This window comes from Pristiophorus japonicus, chromosome 6 (genome assembly GCF_044704955.1).
Source record: "Pristiophorus japonicus isolate sPriJap1 chromosome 6, sPriJap1.hap1, whole genome shotgun sequence".
NCBI classification, from domain to species: domain Eukaryota; kingdom Metazoa; phylum Chordata; class Chondrichthyes; family Pristiophoridae; genus Pristiophorus; species Pristiophorus japonicus.
The window spans coordinates 104,757,462-104,779,152 of NC_091982.1; the positions used below are offsets into that span (position 1 = coordinate 104,757,462).

The 21,691-nt window shown below is 43.8% G+C and overlaps 1 protein-coding gene across 1 annotated transcript in view; it reads right to left on the reverse strand.

Moving 5' to 3' along the window:
• LOC139265749 (connector enhancer of kinase suppressor of ras 2) overlaps window positions 1-21,691 on the reverse strand; it is a 1,063,014-nt gene that overhangs the window by 321,470 nt on the left and 719,853 nt on the right. The window contains exon 8 of the mRNA XM_070883099.1: window positions 5,507-5,575. Coding sequence (XP_070739200.1) covers window positions 5,507-5,575 — 69 coding nt within the window. The remainder of the gene's footprint in view (window positions 1-5,506; window positions 5,576-21,691) is intronic.

Below are 21,691 nucleotides of genomic sequence, written 5' to 3' on the forward strand. Positions count from 1 at the left end.
TATCTGGGGGTAGGATTTCTGCGGAGATATCCTGATCTCCCAGCCGTAACTGCGGCAGAATGTTTTTAAAAATGTATTCATCATGGGATGTGGGCGTCGCTGGCAAGGCCAGCATTTAGTGTCAATCCCTAATTGCTCTTGAGAAGCTGGTGGTGAGCCGTCTCCTTTAACCACTGTAGTCCACGTGAAGGTACTCTCACAGTGCTGGGCCATTTCAGAGTCAACCGCATCGCTATGGGACTGGAGTCACATATAGGCCAGACTGGGTACGGATGACAGATTTCCTTCCCTAAAGCGCGGTGGTGAACCCGATGGGCTTTTACACCAATCCAGTCGTTTCATGATCACCATTATTGATTTTTTAAACTTTTTATTCCAGATTTATTCAATTGAATTTAAATTCCCCAGTTGCCATGGTGGGATTTGAACTCACGTCGCCAGATCATTAGTCAGGGCCTCTGGATTACTAGTCCAGTAACATAACCACTATGCTACCATTCCGATTAGGGCAGATGCCCTGTCAGAATGGCACAAATGGCAGATTGGGAAAACCCTTGTGGAAATTATACCCCCTGATACTTAGCAGTTCCAAATGGGGGGAGGGGAGGATTAGTGTTACACTGCACTGGGGACACAGTGGGGGTTTTGGTAGCATAGCGGGAGCACTGTGGGGTGGCCTTTGGGATTTGGCAGAACTGGGGAGAGAGCAATGTCCCTTTAAGCTGTGCTCTACAGCTCCCACGGAGCTAGCTCACCGGCTTTTAAATAAGAAAGACCATGCACGTGCGGTACTTTGAATGGGACATGCTCCCTCCAAAAAATTAAAGGGAACATTGGGAGAGTCCTGGGGCTTGGCGGCACTGTGGTGACAGGAGGGCTGCTGTGGTTTGGCAGCATGGCAAGATCCTTTGGTCTTAGCATCACAATGAAGGGGGAAACCTGGGTTTTGGCAGGAGAGGTTTGAATGTTTGCTTTTTCACTGGTAGATTCCCGGCGTCTGTCATCAATGAGGGGGGGAGCTGAAGCACTGAGCGGGGGGCTTGGTGGTTCTGGCAGCACTCTCTAAGGGATCTCTACAAATTTAAATTTGGTGTTTGTGTTCGATTCTTAGAAGTGTATCTCTGTATGTGTCTCTCTCAGCTCGTTTCTGTCTGTGCCCCATTTTTATGTTTCTATCTGTATCTCACAACTAACTAATTATAATGCTTACATTTTCAAACTTAACAAAACAACAGTGATAATCATGCTACTTGCTTTCAAAATTCAACTACTTAAAACAAATCAAATTCGGATGATGAATAGCATTAGGTGTCTCTATTTCAGCTTAATACACTTTCCTAAATTTATAGAGTATAATTCAAACACCATCTAATGATATAACTAGTGTGTAATCAGTACAATCTGCATTACACACATACATGCACACACAGACTCTCTAAAAAACATGCTCTATTCAAAGTTTGCTTGAGTTAAGTTTTTGGAATTTGTCTTCTAGCTTCAATTGTCCTTCAAATAATTCCTGGGAAATTGTGGATACTAAACATGTTTAAACTGCATGATGAACCATAAGTGAACCTTGGGAGAAAATATCACATCTAAGCCCAGGCTTTTGGAAGAGATTGCAACCGGTAACATTTTTTAATAATGATATTAAAAGGCATAAAAGTTAATTTAATTAATAAATTGAAAATGTTGTTGTGAAATATAGATAGATAGAAAGAAAGAAAGAGAGAAAGAAAGAAAGAGAGAAAGAAAGAAAGAAAGGTCTGTCAATTTCTCTCACAATTTTATACCCTCCGCTCAACTACAACATCCTTTCCCAACAATAGTGTCTCATATTTTGGTTCCAAAAGCACTGGCAAACATCTGGTACCCCACACAATTGACTATTCTTCATGCGTGAGTGTTTCATCACAGATGAGTCTAGTCCAGTCCTCATCTGACATCTGGATATGTACACTTCCCAGCAACAGTTACTGAATAACAATTGGGAACTTTTCTTTCCTCCTCTCCCTGGCCTGCGGGTACTAAGACCAAATATAGTGCTCCAGAGTTCCAGCACTTAATCTAGGCTGACACGCTAGGGCAGTACTGTCAGAGGTGCTGTCCTTCAGATGCGATAATAAAGGAAAGCGCTGTATGCCTGCTTCCAGTAGATGGACTTTAAAGATCCCATGGCACTATTTGAAGAGGAACAGGAAATTCTCTCTGTGTCTGGCCAACATCCCTCCCTCAAACACAAAAACAGATTAACTAGTCATTCATCTCATTGTTGTTTGTGGTATTTTGCTGTGCACAACATGACATACCACCATTTGCTTCTTCACTACTGAGCTGACTACTTGTGTCGGTTTCTCAGCCAAATCAGTGGGGTTCAGCTTCTCCAGACTAAGATTTTGGTGCTAAATTTATGCTGTTACAGGCATAGATTAACCACAAAAAGCTCTGGTATATAATATATACAGTTATCTGAGTACTTCAAACTTTTTTCAATTTTGTTTTAACATCTGCATTGCAAGGGTATTCTTGAATATAGTAATGAGACATTTTAATTTCACACACCAGTTACCTCGAGTACAATTGGAAAGATAGTCTCAAATTATGGGCATTTTTGCCTGCAAAGTCAAACCCACTGAGAACTAGATTGATTTTACCCAAATTGATGCCCCTTAAGACCATTAATATTTATCATGAAAAGAAGCCGCCATCCTACCGTCTGGAAAAGGAGTCAAACCCAGGTCAAGAGGTGAAAAACTACAATGCATATAGTTTCACAGAATTACACTGCGCAAATATACCTGAAATGTCACAAGGAAGCATGATGGATTAGCATTCAGTCACAAGTGCAAAGAGATTTGAATGAAAAGTGGCAAAGAAATAGAGAGGTGTGATGTGACATTTAACAACAGTTTTCGACATGAGAGATGACGGGATATTGTTACTTGGGAAAGTGTTGGGTACGAATTCTGTAAATAACTATTATACTAGAATAAAATACCACAGGGCTACAACACTCTACCCTCAGTTTCTCAATGTTCATTCCGAACAGTAATGTCGTTTGGTCCAATACCAGATTTTAGCCTTGCCCAAAGCGCAATAATATCTGCAATATTAGATGCAACAAAGGAATTTGAATTTTTATATCCTAAATTTTAACACAGACATTATTAATATTTGGCAAAAAATATTGCTGCAATCGTGGAGCATTCAAGTAACCTTAAGATGTGGTCAAGCACCAAAGCTAATCGGTACAGATTTATTACTTGCTGAAGTACTTTTTAAAAGATTTTGCCTATCTCTACTTGCCTGTGTACCAAGCTAGGTAGAGAGTGTTAAGAATCAGCCACATTGTGTGGAGTACGGTCATGTGTAGACCAGATTCAGTAGGAGTGACAGCATCTCTTCCCTGAGGGACATTAGTGAATCAGTTGGGTTTTTACAACAACCTTGCAAATCTCATGCTGAGATGTTGGTAGTCTTGGCATGCTGGTACCATCTGGCCTGACAGCTTAAAAGAAACATTAATAAGCAAAGGATTTTAGATATACTTTACAGATATGGTTGTACAAATTTTAATCAAAATTCTATCTTGATGAGGAGTGGCAGATAGGTTAGATCAAATGCTTTAACCCAGTATAGCTACTTAAAGTAAAAGATTTTAGAAGTCAAGTGCAGGAGAAGTCACAGAGTTTTAATTTAGAAGATTTGAGAAGTGTGAAGAATGTTTGGAGAAGTGTGAGGAAGGTGCAAGTGTAGAAGTTTGCAATTTAGACTGGATTGTAATTCAACAGTTATTAGCAGAAGGACAAGGATAAAGCGTGACTCCGTAATGTGACACTCACAGTGGGGAGCTGCACTTGCAGGGAGCACATTCCTGGAAATCACTTGCTACACCTCTGCTATTTCCCTGAGATGTAATCCTTACAAGCAATGATAGAATAATCCTGATAGTGTAAGAGAACAAATACATGCAAGGTGCGAGGTAGAAATCAAGGAAAGTCTACCAATAAACCAGATAAAAAGGATATTACAGACTACTGGTAAAAGATATACCCTCGCAGAGGAACTGGTGCCAGCAAAGGATGGCTGAACTGTTTCTATATAGCAATTAAATCACTATGTGATCAAAGTGGTTATGTGTCTTTATACCACATTACGACTTCAACAAGAAGTATACAAAATGCTGCATGTTACATCGGTATCTGAACTTTGCCCAAAATGTGAAAGATACTGCCGTTATGCTATATTGAAGCAAAATGGGCGCAATTTCGGGTCTAATTTCCAGGTCGCGCCCACGGAGGAAATCCCAGGCCTTGGTACTTTGGTGCTATTGGCTGTTTGGCTTGAATCGTGTTAACCCAGCATTCGCAAACCAGCTCTCTACAATTTCATGGTGCAATCTCCTCTTATTCCACAGCAGCAGACCTGTACACTTACTTTCACGTGACTCTGTTGCTGGGATAAGGGAGTTCATTTTAGTGCTGGAAACCGGCGGAGCTGTTTCACGGATGAGGAACTCCCGCGATCTAATGAAAACAGGCAGCAGAATAAATGTGCTCATTATGCGCTTTTGGTCAACACAGTAGCCTGGGCGTAGCATCAGGTGCCTCTTTGCTAGAATGTACAAAACCTAAAATTATCTGCTGTTTCCATTCCAATTTCAAAACTACTTTATCACTGTGCCATAATGATGCTCCCCTGTCACATTTGTGCACTATAGTTTGGGATAATCTGTTAGATTTATGCTAAAAACTATCCAGTCCTAATTTCAAGGTGCTTCCTTCTCAGCTTAGCATAATGTGGTCAGAACTCGACATAAACCATGCACTGGTTGATCTAATGATGTAACTGCAGAACCAGAGGGCATGCTCTGCGCTTGAAGGGAGCTGGATTCAAAACTAATCTGTGGAAACAATATTTCAGTGAGAGAGTGGTCAGTCTATGAAACAGGTTCCTTAGGGAGACGGTGGAAGCAGTTAGTCTTGATTCATTCAAATGGAAATTAGACAGATTTCTTTCAGAAAATAACATTCTGAGAGACAGTATATGAGTAATTTGAGATATAACATGTGGTAAGTGCATTATGCTTGGGAGGAAAAAGTTGACTTTGGACCTATGGTTCCCAAAGTTCTCTGCCACTGGGGTTTCCTTGCGTCATTTCAGGGTCTGTTGTGGACTAATTATTAGAGATTGATTGCTATGATTATTCAACAATCCGTCCACCAAGATGGTAGAAAGCAAACGAGATGGACCTTAGTCTTATTTCATCTAGCAATTTGTCAGTTCCTATGTAACTAGGTCTCTCCTGTCTTTTACACCCAATGCAGTGCAAAATCGCAGTTTTCATATTACATCTTGTGCTGCTATGGAAGAGTGCTAACAAAGCTGTAACAGGAACATCGACTCCCCTCCACCTCAAAAAGAAATGCCCAATGACAGTTCAAAGGAAAGGAAACTTCAATTACCAATGAATGCATAACTCCTTTTTGAAGTTTAAACCACTTACCACAGTTTGATGGTTGACTTGAATCACTTCATCCCCTGCATGAATCTTCTTGCACTGGTCTGCAGGAGACTGTGTGCACAGAAAGGAATCATATCAGAGACCTGAGAGTATAACTTAACTAAAAGATACTGTGGATGCTTTCCTTTTTAAGACTTGAGGAATAAGTGTGAAATTCTGAAGCACAACAGATCAAAGAAACAGATTTCAAAATGTTCTGAGCAGACGAACTTTGACCGACTTGATGAGTAAGGAAAATACAATCCGAAAGTGCAGTTTTATCGTACTATTATACATACCTTTAGAACACTGCAAAGTGCCTTTGAAAAGTAACATTACAATACTTCAGGCCCCACCTCATCATGCTGCATAATGTTAGGTACTATGTCACAATTAGCAAGATAATACTTTATACTCCAAACTTTGCAACTGTTGAAGTAGGATATCCAATGCATAATTGCAAAATAAAGAACATTAAATAGATAATTTGCAAGGTTCTGCTTCCAGTGTGGAAGTTTGATTGATGGGACCATAGGACACAGAATTGGCCCTGTTGTCTTATAGTCCTATCTCCAACCATGCTCTGCATCAGGAACAACTTCTCAAAATTATCCCTTTATGTACCTCTATTGCTAAACATTATTAAAAGTAATCTTGTGTGTGTGAAGGGAGCAACAGTACAATGCCAATGTTGGATCCATAATGTTATGGTCTACAGGTTAGATATTCTCAAGAGTAATTTCTGTGGGATGTATACTGTGTTGGACAACAAAACAAATTATTGGAATGCATTGTACAAGGATTAACATTTCACATGGTAGTCAGTGAAATACTCAGTGACCTGTGGCTGCAATAACATCGGGACAGTACTGCAAAATGCTCTGGCTACACCTGTAACTGAGATTAAGCAGAGCTTGAAGAATTTAAAAGGGACGGTCATCATTCTATGAAAACGTTATGGATGTTTTTTGGTATGATCTCATCCCCATCAATAGGGAACACAGACTTATACAGTGCCAAGGGCAGAAGATGACAGATAGGATTTTGGTTCTTTGTGATTAGTCAGTTATCTGTAATGCACAGAGTGCGAGCAAGATCTTGTTACGATGTTCCATTCCCCACCAACAACCCCCTCAACCCCACTCCCCTGCCCACAACCAGCAGACATTGAGCTCTCCCTTGAGAAAGCGCATGCCATTCAATGTTCTGATGTTTCAAGAATCAAGACTTTTGTGGCTTTTTCCACAACGCACACATCCTAAATTCAATATCCTTGTCTGGCTGTGATTTATTTATCATTTGGATCTAACTTTTGACTATTTAAAAAAATGCCTGCATTTTCAAAGTGACAATGCCTTAACGTCGATGTTCAAAGAAACTAGAAAATCTCTCGTGGCGTAGCTCATGGATAGTCCGGGACTAGAATACACTTTCTGATGTAAAATGCTGTCCGGTGGCAGCAGCAGTTCTCACATTGCTGTAGTACTGCAAATTTGCTCAAACAATACATTACCTGATTGATTTGAAGTATAAGTATTACACACCTTACTAAGGCTGAAAGATAGAGGCAGCACAAATATAGGCTTTGTAATATTATTTACTCATCATGTTATAAGACTGGCTTAAGATGCAAGCAACTCATTTTTTTTCTTACCAAAGTCTCATTCCCAGTAACCTATAGTAGATTTGCAGTATTTGCTTCCAAAGCAAATATTCTTTTTTTCCCTCCCCCAAATCATCCTTCTTTTTCTCAGTTATGTAAAATCACAGAAGCATACAGTACAGAGGAGGCCACACAGCCCATTGTGCCTGTGACAGCTCTTTGAAATAACTAACCAATTACTCCCACTCCCCTTCTCTTTCCCATAGCCTTGCAAATGTTCCCTTTTCAAGTACAGAAATAGGAGCACCTATATGAGAACACCTGGATGGTGTCGAGCTTCTTGTGTTGTTGGAGCTGCACTCATTCAGGCAAATAGAGAGTATTTCATCAGACTCCTGACTTGTGCCTTGTAGGTGGTGGAAAGGCTTTGGGGAGTCAGGAGATGAGACACTCGCAACAGAATACCCAGCCTCTGACCTGTTCTTGTAGCCACAGTATTTATGTGGCTGGTCCAGTTAAGTTTCTGGTCAATCGTGACCCCCCCCCAGGATGTTGATGGTGGGGGATTCAGTGATGGTAATGCCATTGAATGTCATAAGAACAGAAGAACAGAAGGAATAGGTGCAAGACTACCCATTTGGCCCCTTGAGCCTGCTCCGCCATTCAATAAGAACATGGCTGATCTGATCTTGGCCTCAACTCCACTTCCCTGCCCACTCCCCATAACCCTTGACTCCCTTATCCTTCAAAAATCTGTCTATCTCCACCTTAAATATATTCAATGACCTCGTCTCCACAGCTCTAAGGGGTAGAGAATTCCAAAGATTCATGAACCTGTGAGAGAAGAAATTCCTCCTCATTTCCATTTTAAATGGGTGACCCCTTATTCTGAAACTATGCCCCCTAGTTCTAGATTCTGTCATGAGGAGAAACATCCTCTCTACATCTACCTTGTCGAGCCCCCTCAGAATCTTATACGTTTCAGTAAGATTTTTCTAAACTCCAATGAGGATAGGCCCAACCTGCTCAAACGTTCTTCTTAAGACAATCTCTTCATCTCAGGAATCAAACTCATGAACCTTCTTGAACTGCCTCCAATGCAAGTATATCCCTCCTTAAATAAGGAGACCAAAACTGTTTGCAGTACTCCAGGTGTGCTCTCACCAATGCCCTGTACAGCTGACGCAGGACTTCCCTACTTTTATACTCCATCCCCCCGCAATAAAGTCCAACATTCTATTTGCCTTCCTAATTACTTGCTGTACCTTTTGTGTTTCATGTACAAAGACCCCCAGATCCCTCTGTACCTCAGCATTTTGTAATCTCTCCCCATTTAAATAATAATTTGCTTTTTTATTTTTCCTACCAAAGTGGATAACCTTACATTTTCTCACATGTTTCCCGTCGCAGGTTACTTAGGCGAAGACAAAGGCGGAGACAAAAGCAGAGACAAATGCAGAGAAAAATGCAGAGAGAAAGGCAGGGAGAATGACATGAAGCAAGATAGGGGAGGCACATGGAGAAGCGGAGGGAGAAAGACAAGGAGAAAGGCAGCAAAATATGACCAACAGGGCTGGCAACAGGAGACCTTACCCTGCCAGGGTATTCCCGCAGCAGTCTCTTGCATCAATTTTACTGAGGAATAGTGTGTTCGAAGGCTGCGCTTCAGCAAGGACGTAGTCACAGAGCTCTGCCATCTGCTGCAACCAGACCTCGAGCCTCAGACTAGGGTGAGGATGGCTCTCTCAGTGGTAGTAAAGGTCACCATCGCGCTCAATTTCTATGCTAATGGATCCTTCCAGTGAGCGACAGAGAGCATCTCCAATATCTCACAGTTTGCTGTCATTTGCTCCATCCAAGAGTCACAGATACTCTATACAGTAGGAGGAGGTACTACTTTTCTTTCCCCATGACCAGAGAGAAGCAGCACAAGTGTGCATGTGGCTTTGGCAGGATAGCGGGCTTCCCCATGGTGCAGGGTGCCCTTGACTGCACATGCATCGCTTTGCGGGCACCGCAGCACAATCCTGAGTTGTTCTGTAACTGTAAAGGCCTCCATTCACTGAATGTGCAGCTGGTGTGCGACCACACATGCAGAATGCTCACCGTGAATGCCCGCTATCCTAGCAGCAGCCACGATGCTTTCATCCTGCGCCAGACCAGTGTGCCAGCTCTTTTCCAGCCACCACATCAAGCTCACGGCTGGCTGCTCAGAGACAAGGATTTTCCTCTCTCCACGTCGCACATGACTCCCCTCAGCAACCCCAACATTCCTGTCCAGCACTCATACATTGAGAGCCATGCCACCACCAGGAACATCATTGAGCAGACCATCGGAGTGCTGAAGCAATGGTTCCGTTGCCTTGACTGCTCGGGAGGAGTCCTCCAGTACTCGCCTGAGCGGTGTCCCTATTCATCGTTGTCTGCTGCATGCTGCACAATCTCACCATCAGGAGGGCACAGCCATTGCCACCAGGCATAGCCGTACCTGAGGAGGTTGAGGAGGAAAAGGAGCAGGAGGAGGCGCAAGAGGAGGAGGAAGAGGAGCAGAAGCAGCAACAACAGCGACTTAAACTGTGTAGCGACCTTTCATGTGAAATTATATTGAAGACTCTTTTGGAAGACCAGGTACAGCACATCATGGGGTTTTCCAGCATCCACTCAGGGTGTCACTTCCTCAAAAAGGTCAACAACGTTTGGCAAGCAGCATAGAAACATAAGCTGGAATTTTCCTTATCTTGGCCTCCTTATCTCTGTAATCTCCTCCAGCCCCACAAACCACCACCACCCTCCCACCCATCCCCCACCCACCCGCCCCCCGAGATGTCTGCGCTTCTCTAATTCTTCCCTCTTAAGCATCCCTGATTATAATCACTCAACCATTGCTGGCCGTGCCTTCTGTTGCCTAGCCCCAAGCTCTGGAACTCTCTAAACCTATCCGCCTCTCTCCTTCTCTTTCCTCCTTCAAGATGCTCCTTAAAACCTACCTCTTTGACCAAGCATTTGGTCACCTGTGTTAATTTCTACTTATGCGACTCAGTGCCAAATTGTTTTATCTCATAATACTCCTGTGAAGCACCTTGGGACATTTCACAACGTTAAATGCGCTATATAAATACATGTTGTTGTTGTTGTTGGCGGGTCCAGTGCAGCAGTGGTTCGTTGCTGACTCCATCCCACTGTACAGAATGAACTTACCTTAATGGGGCCGATTAATTTTTACCAGTAGCTTTTCAAGTAGTACAGAACTTACGCCTCTGGTTGACAGATGTGGTTCCCGAGTTGTGTGAATCCCACAGCCATGTAGGGAAATTCAGAAACTAGGGGGGGAAAAAAGGCTTTTAAGTGCCTGTAAAGTACCTTATAATAATTTCATTTGGGTCCCCAGCTTCAGGCTGACAGATGCGCCTGTGGGAAAGACGTGTGGAAGTGAGTTGACAGCAGGTTCCCGACTTGCTGTCAAAGAAAACAACTTCCCCACCTGACCCGTCACCGATCGCGCCCACTACCACCATGGAAAATTCAGCCCATAGAATCATAGAGCAAAGAAGGAGGTCATTTGGCCCGTCGTGTCTGTGCCAGCTCTTTGAAAGAGTTAAAAAATATATTTATTCATTCATGGGATGTGGGCATTGCTGGCAAGGCCAGCATTTATTGCCCATCCCTAATTGCACTCAAGAAGGTTATTGAGAGCCGCCTTTTTGAACCGCTGCAGTCTGTGGGTGAAGGTACTCCCACAGTGCTGTTAGGGAGGGAGTTCTAGGATTTTGGCTCAGCAATGATAAAGGAACAGCGATACATTTCCAAGTCAGGATTTTACGTGACTTGGAGGGGAACTTGGAGATGGTAGTGTTCCATGTACCTGCTGCCCTTGTCCTTCTAGGTGGTAGATGTCACGGGTTTGGGAGGTGCTGTTGACGAAGCCTTGGTAAGTTGCTGCAGTGCATCTTGTAGATGGTATGCACCAGTGGTGGAGGGAGTGAATGTTTAAAGTGGTGGATAGGGTGCCGATTAAGCCGTCTGCTTTGTCCTGGATGGTGTCAAGCTTCTTGAGTGTTGTTGGAGCTGCACTCATCCAGCCAAATAGAAAGTATTCCATCACACTCCTGACTTGCATCTTGTAGGTGATGGAAAGTCTTTGGGTAATCAGGAGGTGGGGTCACTTGCAGCATAATACCCAGCCTTTGACCTGCTCTTGTAGCCATAGTATTTATGTGGTTGGTCCAGTTAACTTTCTGGCCAATGGTGACCCCCAGGATGTTGATGGTGGGGCATTCTACAACGGTAATGCCACTGAATGTAAAGAAAAAGTGGTCAGACTGTCTCGCGTTGGACATAGTCATTACGTGGCACTTCTGTGACATGAATGTTACTTGCCACTTATCAGCCCAAGCCTGGATGTTGTCCAGGTCTTACTGTATGCCGGCACAGACTACTTCATTATCTAGGGAATTGCAAATGGAACTGAACACAGTGCAATCACCAGTGAATATCCTTTCTGCTGACTTTATGATCGAGGGACAGCCCTTGTTGAAGCAACTGAAGATGGTTGGATCTAGGACACTGCTCTGAGGAACTTGTGCATTGATGTCCTGGGGCTGGGATGATTGGCCGCCAACATCCACAACCATCTTCCATTGTGCAAGGTATAACTCTGGCTAATGGAGAGTTCCCCCCGCTCCAATACCCATTGGCTTGTTTTACTAGGGTTCCTTGGTGCCACACTCTGTCAAATGCTGCCTTGATGTCAAGGGCAGTCACTCTCACCTCATCTCTGGAATTCAGCTCTTTTGTCCATGTTTCGAACAAGGCTGTAATGAGGTCTGGAGATGAGTGCTCCTGGCGGAACTCTAACTGAGCATCGGTGAGTAGATTATTGGTGAGTATGTGCCACTTGATAGCACTGTTTACGACGCTTTCCATCACTTTGCCGATGATTGAGCGTATGGGGCGGTAATTGGATGGATTGGATTTGTCCTGGTTTTTGTGGACAGGACATAGCTGGGCAGTTTTCCATATTTTCAAGCAGATGCCAGTGTAGTAGCTGTACTGGAACAGTTTGGCTAGAGGCATGCCTAGTTCTGGAGCGCAAGTCTGCAGCATTGCAACCAGGATGTTGTCGGGGCCCATAGCCTTTGCTGTATTCAATGCGCTCAGCCATGTCTTGATATCACATAGAGTGAATTGAATTGGCTGAAGACTGGCATCTATGATGGTGGGGCTCTCAGGAGGAGGCTGAGATGGATCACCCACTCGGCACTTCTGGTATAAGATGTCTGTGAACGCTTCAGCTTTGTCTTTTGCACTTACGTGCTGGGCTCTGCCAACATTAAGGATGGGGATGTTTATGAAGCCTCCTCCTCCTGTTAGTTGTTTAATTGTCCACCACCATTAACAACTGAATGTGGCAGGACTGCAGAGCTTTGATCTGATCCGTTGGTTGTGGGATCGCTTAGCTCTATCTATAGCTTGCTGCTTTTGCTGTTGAGCATGCTTGTAGTCCTGTGGTGTAGATTCATCAGGTTTGCACCTCATTTTCAGATACGCCTGGTGCTGGCATGCTCTTCAACATTCCTCATTGAACCAGGGTTGGTTGTCTAGTTCGATGGTACTGGTGGAGTGAGGGATATGCCGAGCCAGAGGGTGGTGGGGGCTTGGAACTCACTGCCTGAAAGGGTGGTAGAGGCAGAAACCCTCATCACATTTAAAAAGTACTTGGGTATGCACTTGAAGTGCCGTAATCTACAAGGTTATGGACCAAGATCTGGAAAATGGGATTAGGCTGGATAGCTCCCTTTCGGCCTCCTTCTGTGCTATAAATTTCTATGATTCCATGATTCTATGGTGCTACTGAGCATTCTTGGTGATAGACATTGAAGTGCCCCACCCTGAGTGGACTCTGTGCCCTTGTTACCCTCAGTGCCTCTTCCAAGTGGTGTTCAACATGGAGGAGTACTGATTCATCAGTTGAGGGAGGATGGTAGGTGATAATCAGCAGGAGGTTTTCTTGCCCATGTTTGACCTGATGCCATGAGACTTTATGGGACCCGAAGTCAATGTTTAGGGCTGCCAAGGTCACTCCCTCCTGACTGCATACCACCAATAGGACAGGACCCAGGGATGGTGATGGAGGAGTCTGGGACATTGGCTGTTTCTTGACTAGTCTGTGGGGTAGCTCTCATAACTTTGGCACAAGTCCCCAGATGTTGTGAGGAGAACTTTGCAGGGTCGATTGGCTGGGTGTGCCTTTGTCGTGTCCAGATCCAATGTCGAGATCGATGCCAAGCGATCCATCTGATTTTATTCTTACTGTAATTTTTTGTAGCGGTTTGATGCTACTGAGCCATTTCAGAGACTAGTTAAGAGTCAACCACATTGCTGTGGGATTGGAGTCACATATAGGCCAGACCAGGTAAGGGTGGCAGGTTTTCTTCTCTAAAGGATATTAGTGAAGCCGTTGGGTTTTTTCCACAACCTGATAACTTCATGGTCACCATTACTGATCATTTTTATTCCAAATGTATTTAATTAACTGAATTTGAATACACAAACTGCCATGGTGAGATGAAGAGCTCACACCTCTGGGTTATTAGTCCAGACCTGTGGATTACTAGTCCAGTAAAATAACCACTATGCTACCATAACTAGTCCCACTCCACTGCTCTTTCCACATAGTCCTGCAAATTTCTCCTTTTAAAGTATATATCCAATTCCCTACAGAAAGTTACCATTGAATCTGCTTCCACCACCAAATCAGGCAGTACATTCTAGATTATAACAACTCTGCATGATTAGAATTCTCCTCATTTCACCCCCGGTTTATTTGCCAATTATCTTAAATCTGTGTCCTCTGGTTACTGATCCTCCTGCCAGTCGAAAAAGTTTCTCCCCATCTACCCTAGCAAAACAACTCATAATTTTGAACACCAGTATTAAATCTCCCCTTACCTTCTGTGCTTGGTGCCACTTACTCAGTTACTTTCACACAGGTACCGCTCAACTTTGTTTCAAATGATCTATTCCATTATTTTGACAGTAAGACTAATGGCTCTTTAAGTTACCCAGATGTGTTTTACCCCTTTTCTTGAAAATAGGTACCATATTCACTTGTTTCCAATCCAGTGGAACCTCCCTTGGATTCAGGAACTTTGACATGATGACTGTTAGCATTTTATGGATTTTATCCCTATTTCACTGAGCATTCTCAGATATACAGTATCCATCCATTAGGATTTACTGGTTTTGTGCTCTTTAGCCTGTCTGGGATGTCTATACAAGTGATATCAAAGTCACTACGTTTAGTTGTAGATCATCCTATGATTGGTGGCATGCTACTAAGTACTCTCTCGTGAATACTTACAGGAAGTAACTGTTATACAGTAACTACTTTTTTGTTCATCCTCAGTTTCAACCATATTTCCAGCCAAGGGATAACCCTCTTGCTATTACAATACTGGAAGGATTTGTATTTGGCTTCTATGCTATGGAGTAGGAAACTGGGTTCTATAAACCATCTAGCGTGAAACCAATACTATCCCAGGTGATGCAAAAGATCCCATGGCACTATTCAAAGCAGAACATTTACCCAGTGTCCTGGACAACATTTATCCTTTAAACAACATCACTAAAACAGATCATCAAGTCACTTATCTCACTGCTGTTTGTGGGACCTTGGTGTGTTCAAAAGTTACTGTCATGTTTGCCTGCATTATAACAGTGAAGACACTTCAGGGACCTCAATGGGGACAAATAATAGGATTACAAGATAATACACAATTACAGCGCTTTTAAATATTTAGTTTCGCAGTTTCAAGTTAACATTGGACTAACAAAACTGCACCTGACCTTTGACATGCTTTATACTTATGTTTCCTTCAACGTTACAGGGCACCATTTTTGTAGCATGCTAACAATTATTTTTTAATATAGAATACCTCTGAATTTATTTTGCATTTCCTGCTTCTATTTCTAACTATAGATAATGTAAGAGCAACTGGGCACTAAGTTTTAGGAAAGACCAGCTGGTCCACCTAGCCTACCTATATGTTTTCCTAGGAGAGACAAAAATAAAACAGATTAAAAGCCAATTAGGGGAATACAATTCTGGGAAATTCCTCTCCAACCCCTTTAGGAGACCATAATATGAAAGTTAAACCAATGATATAATTCATTTGCATAAATCTCAAGCTGCGAATTCTAACAGATCTTGCCGTTTTGATTTCGGATTTTTCTACCAATGAGGCAACAGCGCTAAACTTCCACAAAATTCAAACATGACAAACCGAGAATAGTACGTGCAAATAGGACTGAATTGCCTGGGCTTCACTGACTGTCGTAGTGCTAAGGGCCCACAGAATATGACTTGGATACTGAAGGTTTAGACTTACCACCTTGAAGCTTCATTAACACCTTAAGTCAGACAAATACCATTCTGATACTGGAAACAATCTGCCTGTGTGTAGCCCTGAATGTACAGCACATCATTAAACAAAGACATTTAAAAAAACGTAAGTGTGAGACAGCAGATAGGAAAAATAAAGCCCAAATGAATAAAAATATAACTTTTTAACCATTAGATCTGACATGGACTGGTGAACTCCTGAGGATACAGCAACTGCTGTTCCTTGTTATACAGAACCAGATTAGCAGAAACATGGAAAATAAACCCCGCTCAGGTCTGCTGTCAGTTTTATTAAAGCTTTCTGATGATTACTTCATGTGCTGGCAGTACTTTATACTTTCAATTTGATTCATTTCATCTCATGGGGGTGACTTGCCTTGATGAAAAAGGAAAAAAAAGTCTGAAAAAAAAAATCCTACAATAAGGATCACTTTCTTGCAAAAAATGACATTCTCCAAGTGTACGGAAATCAGTGGGGAATTGTAAGAAGAAAAATCAATAAAATGCGCTGACAGTTAATACCCATTAAAGAGATATTGAACATTAGAAGCCAAGCGGGGCTCAATTTTCCCTAATTATCTGCACCGTTTTTTTGACGAGCACTTTTATTTTGGAGTAAATTCAAATCCCCAAGTTTCTCCAAAGTTTCTGCGCTAGCGTAATTCACTTAGGTAGGATTTTTTAGGCTATGATTTTTTTTAACCTCATTGGGGGCGTAACTTGTCACCCGTGCCAATTCTGGCCATTTAGGCAAGTTTGGCCAGCTCCGATTTACTCCAATTTTTCTTAGGACTACGTATGTGACCACTCTGGAAAAACCTTCTGGGCAGTTAACAAAATCGGCGCAGGTAAGAGAATCAGTGCAGCAGATGCAGTTCCACGGCCTGGACAGCAGCAGCAGAAAAGGAGAGAGAGAGGAGAAGAGGAGAGAGTGCAGGGGTGAGAGGAGAGAGGACAGAGGGGAAAAGGGTGGAGGCCTTTTGGCCAGGGTTAGGAGCGGCACCCGCCACCGGGAGGGAAGGGAAGCCTTTCGGCCAGGGCTAACAGCGGCAACTGTCACTGGGAGGAGGAAGGTCTTTCAGCCAGGGCGAGCAGCGACACCCAGCACTGGGAGGAGTGGGAAGGGAGGCCTTTTGGCCAGGGTTAGGAGCGGTACGGCTCCGGGAGGAGGGAGGTCTTTCGGCCAGGGTTAGGAGTGGCATTAGGCATCGGGGGGAGGGGGGGATAGATTTTTGGCGTAAACTCTTTAATAATTTAATGCTGGTAAGCTGCTGCAATATGCAAAGTGCTTGTGCAGGTTGCTGTGAGCTGGCCAGAATGCGTTGTATGTTTCACTTTCCAGCCTCAGCCCCTTGTTACCCTGGCAACCCGATCTTTTTGGCGCAGATCTTAGGCTCCACCCCCAAAGCTAAAGGACAGGCCATGCGGCGCCAAAATCAACAATTCAAACGGGGAAAGTTTTTTTTTGGCGTAGTTGGGCCCCAGAAAAATAGGCGTAACTCTTCAAGTACGCCAAAAAACGGCATTGGGAAAAATTGGGCCCTTAGATCTTAACATTGTTTCTCATATTACTGGTGATTGACTTCTGTAAAAATAATTTCTTATGGGCCTGTAATAATGAGTAAAACTAATAAAATTAATATAAAATAATTAAATAAAATTAAGCAATTTCTCCTACATTATAAGGAGACAAACAAGATTCCATGTGTTCTAGAGGATTCTCAATCAACAATGACTGGAATAACCATTGAAAACCACTCAGAATAATTCTTTCTTCCCAGTTCTTTGTCTGTTAATTGCAAGCCATTAGCATTCGCCTAAACTGACCCACACAAGGAATGAAAACAACTCAGATGGAAGAAAGGTTCTGATAGAAGAGATCATTAGAGCTACTCTGTACGAACCACCCGAATTATTAGTCACTCTTAGCATGGCCTCTGAGAAATGATCTTAACCAACCTGATTGAATCTTTGGAGGAAGTAACTCAGTTGGTGGATGTAGGTAGCCCGGGTGACATTGTATAACTGGATATTCAAAATGGTTTACAGAAGGTACCACACAGTAGGCCATTTAATAAGGGATTGGCAGGCAGATCTAAATGCAATGAAGGAATGGGCCCCGTGTCTGGTGGATGTAATTTAATGGAGATGAAGGTAATATTATGCATGTGGGTAGGGCTAACACCAAGCATGTGTAGACCGTGCAGGGTTCTGTACTAAAGACTGTTGAGCGGGAATAAGAGCTAGGTGTTATAGTACATAAATCTCTAAAGGACCATGGTTAGTGCAAAGCAACTAGAATATCAGAATGTATAGCCAGAACAATCCAATACAAACAAAAGCACTATACTGACCTTGTAGAAGACCTTGGTTAGATCTTATCTGGAATTATGGGGCTGAATTTGCGTCAGAGACTTCTTGCAGGCGGATGCTTCCGACCAGCAAAAAATCTACACACATACCTTCTGCATCGGGATCCATGGAGACTTACGCGTAGGCCCACGTAGCCCAGGGGGGCATGCGGTTCGCAAGCACCCTGGGATCACATGGGCTGATCCAACCAATCAAAGAAGGGAAACTCCTTTCATACTGATGTTGATTCTGTATGTACGGAATCCCCATAAGTAAGAATGGGGATATCTCCCAAAATACATCTAGACATCAAATGAATTAAAAAAATTGCACATATTTAAAATTAATTTAAATAGCATTTAATTAAATACTTAAAACAAAAATGTAATGTTTTGAAAAATAAATTTACATGTTTTAACAGGGCTAAAAATAACCTTACATGGTTTTTAATGTATAAATGATTGCTAACATTTTATTTTTATGTTTTTTAAATTCTTATGCTTTTACCAGGCTTAAGAATTTTATGGGCACTCGCTGGGCCGAAGTTAGGCAAATAGCCCAACTCTCCATTTGTGGAGACCCTTTTCCGGGGATGCATGCGAACTGTCAAGAGAATTATTGACAGATCGCAAGTTCCGGGTTTGAGCTCATGCCTAAACCCGAAACTTGCACGGCTCCTAATGGTGCATGCGCACCTCGTACACTCCCGTAGGGGCCGCAAATTACAGCCCAATGTGTCCAGTTTTGGTCCCCTTACATGATGAGTAATATAGAGATTCTGGAAAAAGTTCATTGGATGGCCACCAAGTTGATATTTAGCTTAAAGGCCTTCATCTAAGGACACGCTTATTTGTACTGCAAAAATGGCCAACAGGCTCCACCCCATATTTCTGATTGGTCCCCTTGGAGGATAAGCCACACCCCGAAGTTTCACAGGAATGTGTCACTGGATCCGCCCATCCCAAGGTTTCACTGACTGAGCAAATTGTAACTCGATCCACTTTGACTTTCTGAAGCGATAGAGGACAGAGCTCCCCAGAAGACAGCAAGGGCCAGCCAAAGTGCCTTACCCCGTCCAAGTACATCCCTTCCCCAGCCAAAGTGCCTTACCCCTGTCCAAATACATCCCTTCCCCAGCCAAAGTGCCTTACCCCTGTCCAAGTACATCCCTTCCCCAGCCAAAGTGCCTTACCCCTGTCCAAATACATCTATTCCCCAGTCAAAGTGCCTTACCCCTGTCCAAGTGCATTCTTCCCCCACACCACCCCCTCCCCATCCCACCATAGATGGGGCATTGTGTACGGATTGTTAACAGGTTTATTGGGCATGAAGTGAATAGTGACAGTGTCATGACTTCTGGATATCATCCATTCCAGCGATGTCCCTTGTAGGGAGTTGGAAGAACGTGATTCATCTTCCCTGAGTTCCCTCTCTCCCCTCCGATCTCCCTCCCCCACCCGTGTCTCTCTCCCTCCCCCACCCCAGGCTCGGTCTCCCCCCCTCCCCAGCCTCTCACTCTCCCCCCAATCTCTCTCCCCCTACTCCCGAGCTCTCTCTCTTTCCCCCCCCCCACCGCCCCCGCCCCAGGCTCTCTCTCTCTCTCTCTTCCTCCCCCGCCGCCGCTCGAGACTCGTAGGTCTGCAGGAGGCGCGGTCGGACGCAGGGTCCCACTACCGCTTCAGGATCCCACTTCTCTCTCTCCCCCCAGCCTCTCTCTCTCATCATCGGGCCCAGACCCGCTGCCATCGGCCACCTCCCACCGCTATCTCTCGAGTAAAGCTCCCTCTACACTGTCTGTGAGAGAAACTGAAGACCATAAACCAGATACTGAGATACAAAGAGATCAGAAAAAATTGCCTCTACTATGTCTCTTTCTCTCCCTGCCTCGCTACCTCTCTCTCCCTCTGTCTTATTCTCTCTCCCAATGTCTCTCCATCTGTCTCTTTCCCTTCTGCCACCATCGGGCCCAGGCCAGCTGGGGGAGAGAGTAAGGGCCTCAGGTCCTGCTGCTCGCACCACATGCATGGAATGATTCGGGCCGGGAGGGGGGCGTGGAGCTTGACAGGGGGCGGGGCTTGCCACCTGCCTGTCAAAAAAAGTGCAGTACAAATAGTCCCTTTATTTAAAGAAGGTCTAAGGTAGGTTTACAATACAAGGTTTACAGTGCATGTGTATAAGCATAGAAAGTGTGGTAAATAAGGTTGGTGAGGTGCAGGCCACATGGGACTATGATGTTGTGATGATAATGGAGACCTGGCTCAAAAAAGGGCAGGAATGGGCACTAAATATTCCTGAATATAAGGTGTTCAGGAAAGATAGAGAATGGACGAAAGAAAGGATGTGGGGTGGCAGTATTGACGAAGGAGAATATTACAGTGCTGGAGAGAGAGGATGTTCTGGAGGGGCCAAGAGTTAAGAAACTCGAGAGGAGCCATTACACTACTAGGTGTGTTCTATAGGCCACTAACTAGTAGGAAGAATATAGAGGAGCAAATTTTCAGGGAAATCACAGAGAAGTGCAAGAACTATAGAGAATCATAGAAGTATAGAATGGTTACAGCACAAAAGGAGGCCATTCAGCCCATCGATCCCATGCCAGCTCTCTGCAATAGCACTTCATCTAGTCCCACTCCCGCCACCCTTTCCCCGTAGCCCGGCAATTTTGTTTCCTTCAGGAACTTAGCCAATTCCCATTTGAAGTCCACGATTGAGTCTGCCTCAACCATCCTTTCAGGCAATGCATTCCCGATCTTAACCACTTGCTACGTAAAAAGGTTTGTCCACATGTTGCCTTTGGTTCTTTTGCCTATCACCTTAAATCTGTGTCCTCTGGTTCTTGACCCTTCCGCCAATGGGAACTGTTTCTCTCTATCTACTCTGTCTCGATCCATCATGATTTTGAACACCTCTATCAAATCTCCTCCCAACCATCTCTGCTTCAAGGAGAACAACCCCAACTTCTCTAGTCTATCCACATAACTTAAGTCCCTTATCCTTGAATGGGATTCCCATGAAGCTTTTCTGCACCCTCTCTAAGGCCTTCACATTCTTCCTAAAGTGCAGTGTCCAGAATTGGACACAATACTCCAGTTGAGGCCAAACCAGTGTTTTATAAAAGTTGATCATAGCTTCCTTGCTTTTGTTCACTATGCCTCTATTTATGAAGCTCATGATCTCATATGGTTTTGTAACTGCTTCCTCAGCCTGCCCTGCTACCTTCAGCGATTTGTGCACATATACACCCAGGTCTCTCTGTTCAAGAACCCCCTTTAGTTTATATTGCCTCTCCTCAGTCTTCCTACCAAAATGTATCACTTTGCACTTTTCTGCAGTGAGTTTCATCTGCCATGTGTCCGCCCATTTCACCAGCCTGTGTCTTCTTGAAGTCTATCACGCTCCACTGTTCACTATACTTCAAAGTTTTGTGTCATTTGCAAATTTTGCAATTGTGTCCTGTACACCCAAGTGCAAGTCATTAATATAAATCAAGAAATGCCGTGGTCCTACTACCAACCCTTGGGGTGGTGTACCTTCCTCCAGTCTGTAAAATAACCCATCATTACTCTCTGTTCCCTGTCCCTTAGCTAATTTTGTATCCATGCTGCCATTGTCCCTTTTATTCCATGGGCTTGAACTTTGCTGGCAAGCCTATTACGTGGCACTTTATCAAACGCCTTTTGGAAGTCCATGTACACCACAACATAGAAACATAGAAACATAGAAAATAGGTGCAGGAGTAGGCCATTCGGCCCCTCGAGCCTGCACCACCATTCGATAAGATTATGGCTGATCATTCCCTCAGTACCCCTTTCCTGCTTTCTCTCCATACCCC